The 8777-nt window shown below is 37.8% G+C and overlaps 1 protein-coding gene across 5 annotated transcripts in view; it reads left to right on the forward strand.

Annotated features, from left to right (window-relative positions):
• The window catches only part of gnb1.L (guanine nucleotide binding protein (G protein), beta polypeptide 1 L homeolog), a 49349-nt gene extending 40787 nt beyond the window's left edge, over nucleotides 1–8562 (forward strand). For all 5 annotated transcript variants that reach the window (XM_018226015.2, XM_041569355.1, XM_018226016.2 and 2 more), the window contains exons 7-11: nucleotides 1578–1644; nucleotides 2354–2555; nucleotides 3685–3901; nucleotides 4604–4711; nucleotides 6104–8562. In XM_018226015.2, the coding sequence (XP_018081504.1) occupies nucleotides 1578–1644; nucleotides 2354–2555; nucleotides 3685–3901; nucleotides 4604–4710 (593 nt within the window). In that variant the 3' untranslated portion in view covers nucleotide 4711; nucleotides 6104–8562. The remainder of the gene's footprint in view (nucleotides 1–1577; nucleotides 1645–2353; nucleotides 2556–3684; nucleotides 3902–4603; nucleotides 4712–6103) is intronic.
• Nucleotides 8563–8777: the final 215 nt, after the last annotated feature.

Raw genomic sequence — 8777 nt, forward strand, 5'->3', positions numbered from 1 at the left:
ATTGTCAATAGAAATGTAATGCCAGGGGCTCAGCTCTTTCCCTGATGTAGATACAAAAGCCTCTGTTACTGCTGTTTTGGGCTGTATTAAATTGGACGTCATCATCCCATCAACCAGTAATGGCCCTGAGCTTGTAAATGCGTACATCATGGCAGCTTGCGTCAAGCATCAAAGATCTTTTTGAATCTGCATGATATGAGTTGTTCATTTGATCTCGATCACTCTACAGAATGCCACCAATACAACAATGTTGTTTAAAAATGCACACATACCGTCCCTATATGTTTATTGGGATGTAGGCATCAAATTGCATACAAATGTCACATACCATTTTGAGTGCAGTGGCATCTGCGAGTATTGACAGCTAGCAATACACAGACTTGATCTCGGACAGCTGTTTGTTTGGGATTAACCGAATCCGGGATTCGGCCACGAATCCAACTCCTAATTTGCATATGCAAATTAGGGGCGGGGAGAGAGTGTGACTTTTTTTTGTATCAAAACAAAGTAAAATGTTTTCCCTTCCCACCTCTAATTTGCATATGCAAATTAGGATTCGGTTTGGTATTCGGCTGAGTCTCTCGCAAAGCATTCGCGGGTTCGGCTAAATCCAAAATAGTGGATTCTGTGCATTCCTAGTTAAAGAGAAGAAAAGAATCCCTTTAAGAAATTGCTTCTTAGCTTTGGGGAAAAATAAAATACTAACTGAACGTACCAAAATCATGAAGGGGTGGTTCACCTTTAAGTTAACTTTTCGGATGTTCCAGAACGACTAATTCTAAGCAACTTTTCAATTGGCCTTCATTATTTTATTTTTTATAGTTTTTGAAGTAGTTGCCTTTTTCTTCTGATCCTTTCCAGCTTTCGAATGCGGGTCACTGACCCCATCTAAAAACAAATGCTATGTAAGGCTACAAATGTATTGATATTTTGACTTTTTATTACTCCTCTTTCTATTCGGGCCTCTCCTATTCATATTCCAGTCTCTTATTCAAATTAACGCAAGGTGGTTTCTATGGGTAATTTGGACCCAAGCAACCAGATTGCTGAAATTGCTGAATAAAAAGCTACATAACTCAAACATCACATAATAAAAAATGAAAACCAATTGCAAATAGTCTCAGAATATCACTCTCTACATCATACTTAATGTTAACTCAAAGGTGAACAACCCCTTTAAAATTAAAGGTTACCCCCCCCCCTCAGAATTGTTGTAGACATCTTTCCAAACCTCCGTAAATTCTTTCTCTGTTGTCTTTAGCTCTATTCTTATTTAGCCTCAAGGAAAACATTTTTGCAGTTCAATCCCTTTAATTTGTTGGTTATGTAAAGTCTGCTTTGTTTACAGACTACTCCCAAAGTTGCACAATGTCTACAGTAAATATACCTTGTTTTAATGGGCAATCTCCTTTTGAAAGCAAATATACATGAACATTCACATGCGTTATTCGTTCACCTCTGAGATTCAAATGTTCTCTTCATTCTTAAATTATAAGTTATTTACGGCAAAGCCTAGTTGGATTGGTATCAGTGTAACCTTTTTTGGTCATACCTTTTCATGTATTTTGTATCTACAGGGTATCTTTCCTGCTGCCGTTTTCTGGATGATAACCAAATAATTACCAGTTCTGGAGATACCACTTGGTGAGTTTATTAATCTCTCTGTTTGCTTATAGCCTGTAAATAAAGCTGTAGATCTGTCTGCATAGTTCTTCCCCAGTACGAAGTAAGAACTATACATTGGGCCTCATTTATCAATAATGGGCAAATTTGCCCATGGGCAGTTACCCATAGCAACCAATCACTGATTAGCTTTTTAAAGCCAGCTGCAATAGAAAAATAAATGCAAGAATTTGATTGGTTGCCAAATTTGCCCAGTGTTGATAAATGACCCCCAATGTCCCTTAAGAGCAGTCCCTTAAGGGCTTCTGTTCATAATCTGGTAAAAACAAGTCCTTTGCACATTGTACTATGCCTAAATGTTTTCTGTTTTGAAGAAAACGAGATCTTTCCAAAATTTGAATCTTCATTAGAAAATCATAAAAAACTTAAATAAACCCAAAAAGCTGGTTTTGCCACCAATAAGGATTAATTATATCTTAGTTGGGATCAAGTACAAGCTACTGTTTTATTATTACAGAGAAAAAGGAAATGATTTTTAAAGATTTGGATTATTTGATTATAATGAAGTCTATGGGAGACAGCTTCTCTGTAATTCTGAACTTTCTGGATAACAGGTTTCCGGATAATGGATCCCATAGCTGTAGTTGGTGTATCTTCCTTTTTTACATATAAAAATGTATATTGTTACTGTGCCTTCTGTTCAAAGCTCATTTGTCTTCTTTCTGAACAGTGCTCTTTGGGACATTGAAACTGGCCAGCAGACAACCACCTTTACTGGGCACACTGGTGATGTTATGAGTCTGTCCTTAGCTCCAGATTCCAGGTGCTTTGTGTCTGGAGCCTGTGATGCATCTGCCAAACTTTGGGACGTTCGAGAAGGAATGTGTCGACAAACCTTCACTGGACATGAATCAGACATAAATGCCATCTGTGTAAGTCTATATAAACACCTATTACTATCCAAATGCCTCTTATCCCTTTCACTGACAAAGGTTTCACAATGTAAGCTCATGTGCTACATCATTGAGAGGCTGTCTCTTTGCTTGTGGATGATGTATCACATAACGATGTCAGGCAAGCTGTTAAAATATACTGCAGGTTTAATCTGTCACAAATAACAGGGGGACATCTTCCTGAGGCACCTGAGGTGTGGTTATTGTCTATGTTGCCAGGCTCAATAAAAAAAGATAAAAAATAGTTTTATGAAATTTGCCTTACAAGCAGCAAGAGCAGTGATTCCGAGGAAATGGAAATCGATCCACCCCCCCTTAGTAGAGGAATGGATACGAGAAATTGAATCCATAAGGAAGATAGAGGAAATGATCTCTTATGATAATAGTACAAATGAAAAATATATTGCTACATGGTCGGCATGGACAAGATATAAAGATACACCAGAATACAAAAGTATTATGGTAGCAGATGGCTAGAACTGTTATACAAGAAAACAAAAGATAAATGCAATTAAAAAATACATGGAAACTAGAAGAAGCCTGATATCAAGTAGGAGTGGGATGACTACATGTCTAGAGGGACAATATACTGCAGGTTTAATTTAGCCCTTAAGTATAGCATAAACCAATGCCGCAGGTAAATAACCAGTATAGGAGAATTAACACAACACAGAAATAACACTAAACCTTATGCTATGGGTTTCTTTACCAGCTCAAAGCCTCCACATCCCTTATAGCATTGACAATCTGTGCCTCCAAATACTTCCACAGTCAGTCCCCATAATCTTTCTATTGATTCACAGCTCCTACTCTGAGCTACTGTCAGTTACCTGAAAATAGGGACCGACTCACACTATACACCATATATACTTTGATGATTTAAGGCTGATTCATTGATTTTGTATTAAGGCTGATAAAAGGCACACTTTTTGGGATATATAAGGATCAATGTTTGCCACAGCTCATATCACCTACAGCAGCCAATCAGCTGGTAGCATTTATATGTCACCTGGTAAAGAAAACAGTCCCATTGGTTGCTATGGGTTACTGCACCTTGACAAACTTGCTTTTGAGATTAACCACAATTTATGTTTCATTCTGTTTATAGTTCTTCCCCAATGGCAATGCCTTTGCCACTGGTTCAGATGATGCCACCTGCAGGCTGTTTGATCTTCGGGCTGACCAGGAACTGATGGTTTATTCACATGATAACATTATCTGCGGCATCACCTCTGTAGCATTCTCCAAGAGTGGACGCCTCCTCCTAGCTGGATATGATGACTTTAATTGCAATGTCTGGGACACACTTAAGGCTGATAGAGCTGGTACGACTGTGGATTAATCAACCTTATTTCTATAATTCTTTATCTCGTTGGGGAAACCGGATATTTTTTTGTAAACCTAAATTTACATTTCATAATTACACTATGCACTATTTCACAATTCTTCTTTTGTCCACAGACATTTACAGTTTTCTGTAATGTTTATAGCTGCTATTACAAACTTGTTTAAAATCTGGTATATCTAAAAAGCAACAGAGCTAAAGATTGATGCCTGTGGAGTAGTAGTGCCTTGGAGATGCTGCTGCTTCCCCAAATCCTTTACCCTGCATTGGATGCATAGTTGCCAGAACTGATTTATTCATTTAATAGAGGCAGCAAACTTCAGTAATCTGGGAAAGGCACTTCATAAGAGCATTATCAGCTTTTGCATTTCAGTTTTAGCACATAGAGCAGCTCCAGTGGTTGATTTTCCACCCATGTTGCATCTTCCTGAGGCACACTTGTGTCTGCACTCCACTTAACAACTTTGATACACATATAGTATTTAAACCATACATGTGATCCTGTAACTTCACGCTCTCCAGTGAAGGCTCGTGGAACATGGCTGCCTTCATTCACAGAATTCCGAGAATAATTTTAACAATGGGTACATTACATTCCACGCCTTAGAGGAGACCTAATCCTTTGTTTTTAGAATGAAAGCTTTTTTACAATTCACTTCACTTTTCTATTTTTTGTGCCTAGGTGTTCTTGCTGGTCATGATAATCGTGTAAGTTGCTTGGGAGTAACAGATGATGGCATGGCAGTGGCAACAGGTTCATGGGACAGCTTCCTCAAGATCTGGAACTAAAGTAGGTTCAAATCGCACTCGCTGTTATTGTGGTAGCTAATACTTATAACCAGAAACATGTAAAAAAAAAAAAAAATTACGTTGTTTCAAAACTATTTCCTAAATGTATCTAGAAAGTTCTAGTTCATGGACAAATACAGCAATTCTGTATTACTGTAACCAGCACCATTCACTCTGTTTGAGCCATTCTATTGTGTCTGTGGCCTTTTCATTGGCATTGCTGTACTGCTAAAGGATGAACGGCTACTCAAACTTCGCTTTTATTAGACTCAGATTATCCTTGTACATCATACCCTCGTGATTTTGTTTTTAAAGGGTTCCCAGTCCCTGTGGATGAAACACAATCCCACAGCATGAAAAGTATCTATGATCCAAAGAACTATATGGGCACATCTAGCGTTTGCCATAAACTATTGAGTGAGCCAGTTAAGATGTGGGAATGTTTTTATGGTTGAAGGATAGCTCCTTCTACATGTGTTACAGATTTCCCACTGCTCACGCCTTTAAAACCCCCTGCCTACAATGAGGTATGGTAGCAGTAGCCTTATGCTGTAGAGCTGCTTTTTAACAGATAGCACAGGTCATCTTTTTGACATCGAAGGATAAAAAGTGCAGGTACACTGCAACAAAACCTTTTTCAGTTGCCAAAAACACTAAAGCTTGGGCAAAAGATCATCCTTTAGCTCTGTGCTGACCTACAAGACGCTAGTATCGTTGGATTGGCCCAAGAACAAAAGGTGAATGGCCAATCAAACTCTGATCTCGGTCCAACTGAGAATCTGGTACTTTTTGAAAACCTGAGGTGTCTGCTTCTTTCCACTAACATAAAGAGCCCGGAGCTAATCTCTTTGGAGCAATAGTGGGCCAAAATCACAGTTCTTTGATCTAAAAGTCCTATTTTTATCATTCCATTACAAGGAGCCCAGTGGTTGTGGGCAGAGTATGACCTGGAATGTAGGTGGCTGAATGGGCCCTTTAGTGGTGCTCTTTATACTTTCTTACAGCCGGCAAAAAGACATACCATAAGTGTATGCTAGAATAGCTACTCCACTGTACTAAGCATGCTTTTGCTACAAAATCAGAGGGTGATTTTATGAATAAAATAGAAATGTATACATTTGAAGAATGCATGCCCTCAGAAATCAATGTTTGGGGGGATCTTGAATGAAAACCAGATGTTTTCCTCTTAAAAAACCCCCCAGTTATAACCACATGATTTACTTGTGTAAAGTTGAGAACATTTCCATTTCAGAACTGTATTCTTTCACGAGTAACACATAGCAACTAATCAGGCAATGCTTATTGGGCTTCATTTTTTTTTTACCTTGTTCCGCAAATAGGTTTGTATCAGATGAGCAAATGAAAACAATGTTTTGTCTTTTTTCCTCTCTAGATACTGAGCGGGCTTCTCCATGACTGGAAGACCATTCCAACCTTCAAAAAATTTAAATCATAGCATATCCGATCCAACCATACTAACGTGGATACCCTTTCTCCCTATTCCTATACATCAAAGGGCAGAAAACTCTCCCCTTATTTTGCTGAAACAAAGAGCACAATTATTTGCTATAGGAAGATTATTTTTTTTTTTGTTTGTTTTGGTCTCTGAAACAGAATTGTGCATTCCTTTGGGACCGTTTATTCCATTGCTCCCACTTTCCTTTTTTTTTTTTAAATTTCCCTTCTCTTCTCTACATCTGTCTTGAAGAATAATGATACAAAACACTATACAGTAAGACATAACCAAGAAGTTAGCTTGTTAAGCAGAAAGTGAGTTTCTTGAAAGTTTACCTGAAGGTCCTTGATAAGTCTGTCCAGATTACCATTTTGTAGAGTCTGCTGCGTATGGAAAATCTGCAGCTAAAAAAAAAAGATTTTAAAATGAGACGTTTACTTATTGTGGTTTTTATTTTCCCACTTTGGTCCATTAAGTGAAGGTGGGGCTTAAGTCTGTGTGTCAGGGCCTACTGTTAACGCTGTCCCTGTAGCGTTTCTTGTGAAAGCTTGCACAGAAAGCGGCCAGATTATTATTTAACACGAGAGTTAACTCTCCACATGCCGTCTATTAAATAACTTAAATGCGTAGCTTGCTCCAGCAATTGAGTTACTGGGAGTGGTTCTAACACAATGCCTGGAATGCCTTTATACATGTATTGATATGGGGCATTTAAGAATTATCAGTCCTTTCAATAATGGACTATGTCTCCAGGCTGCCCAGAACATTGCACCTTTGATGATAAACTGTTCCCTTTGTCATGAGTACATCTTAACCATTGCCTACACACCATATCATATACTAGGACTCCTCTATAACTGAGAGCATGCAGAATTGCAGAGCAATGTGCCACAGCTCAGTCTGTTGAGGATAATTCCAGAAACTTCCCTTTAAAGCCAATCAGAGAGATATATTTCCCCTCTAAGTATCTTCATCACCATGATTTGAACCTGTATCAAGCCCAGCTCAACTTCTTTGAGATGTGTTGAAAGATCCATTTTTTAAAAAAATACTAACCTCTTTTCCTATGGGGATTAAAGGAAAATGATCCCTAATTGTAATGTAGAGGAGTCTTATTGGTGCTTTACGCTATTCATTTTACAGAAAAGGAATAAAAGGATCGTTTACCAAGTTATTTTAACACTGAAGCATGTCAAATCCTTATTCACAAAAACCTGAAATATAACCCCCCCCTTTAATGAAACACTGGGAAAAGAAGTTTAACAGAGAGGGTAACTTTCACAAGCACTACCCTAGTCCCATCCCCTAGATAAGAGTCAGCCATGGACAGAAGTACATATCTGTTCGTCCGGATATACATTCAGATGTGTATGAAATGATGTACAAAATTAATGTTTTTGAAAATAATGATCTTGAACTTTCTAAGTTAAATCTTACGAAAGCTTTTATTCTTTTGTTGGCGGGGGGTGTGTTTGCCATAGGGATGGGTTTTCCTCTTAGGGTTGCATGCTGTAGAGTTGCTTAATAATGTGCAAATAGAAAAAAAAAAGTCCTTAGATGTTTTTTTTTTTTTTTTTTCCTTTTAAAGAAATAACCTGTTTAAAAAAACAAAAACAAAAAAAAGAATTAAATAACTATTGCGGTTGTGCTCATTTTTTTTTTTATTTTATAATCACCGCTACTCTGTGTATACATTTTCAAAGAAGTTCAGTGCAAAAAAAAAAAAAATGAGCACTTTGAAGAGTAGCCTAATTCACTTTTTTTTAACAAATAATAAACATCCTGTTCAAACGATTACATAAAAATCAAAAATGTTTTGTTTGTTTTTTTTGTCAGGAAGGGTTGGGAAATGTGAAATTAAACTTGATTCTTCTGGTTTAAGTTGATGCTTCTCAGCCAGTTCTTGTAGAAAAAGGATCTTGCATCTGATTTTTTTTTTTTTTTTTTTGTTCTTGCAAGAACAGCTTTCCCTGCCTCTTATTTCTCTCTTTCTCTCTCAAATCAATCCACTGCTCTCTTGTTGGGATCTGGGAGCCAGTGCTCCACAACAGGAAAGAAGGCAAGCGCGATGAAATATAACTCAATAGCTTTTTTTCCCCCCTCATTGTATATGAAAGATACTCAGCCTTTGCAGTAGCTGCTTTTACAATTTTTTTTTTCTTCTAAAATTTCTGTACAAAAAAAGTGCTGTCATTGTGCGTTAGGCCGGGACCTGGCAGAGAAAGATGCCCCTCCCACTTCTTGCATAATTTACTCTAGAGCTCTCTGCACCCCCTTTCCCTTTCACCTTTTGTATTTAATTTTAAAGTCAGTGTACTACAAGAACGCTGGATGCAAGATAGATACTATATTAAAATGTACTGTTATTTAAGATGTAATAAAGCAGTTTGACATGAGTTTATAACTTGTGATGTTTATTGTTTAGCTTGCCTTGTGCTTAAAGTTCCCATGCACCAGAAAATGTAGGCTGCCAAATTTCTGTCGTGATTATTTGCCCACGGTCCAGTGATTGGATCCTCAAGCGCTACTCACCAGCCCGATAGATATCAGATTTTTGTTCAATATTAGTCGGGCAGGGCATCAGGAGAGCAACGTAAACCGGACAAAAAGC

The sequence above is a fragment of the Xenopus laevis genome, chromosome 7L, assembly GCF_017654675.1.
Source record: "Xenopus laevis strain J_2021 chromosome 7L, Xenopus_laevis_v10.1, whole genome shotgun sequence".
NCBI lineage: Eukaryota > Metazoa > Chordata > Amphibia > Anura > Pipidae > Xenopus > Xenopus laevis.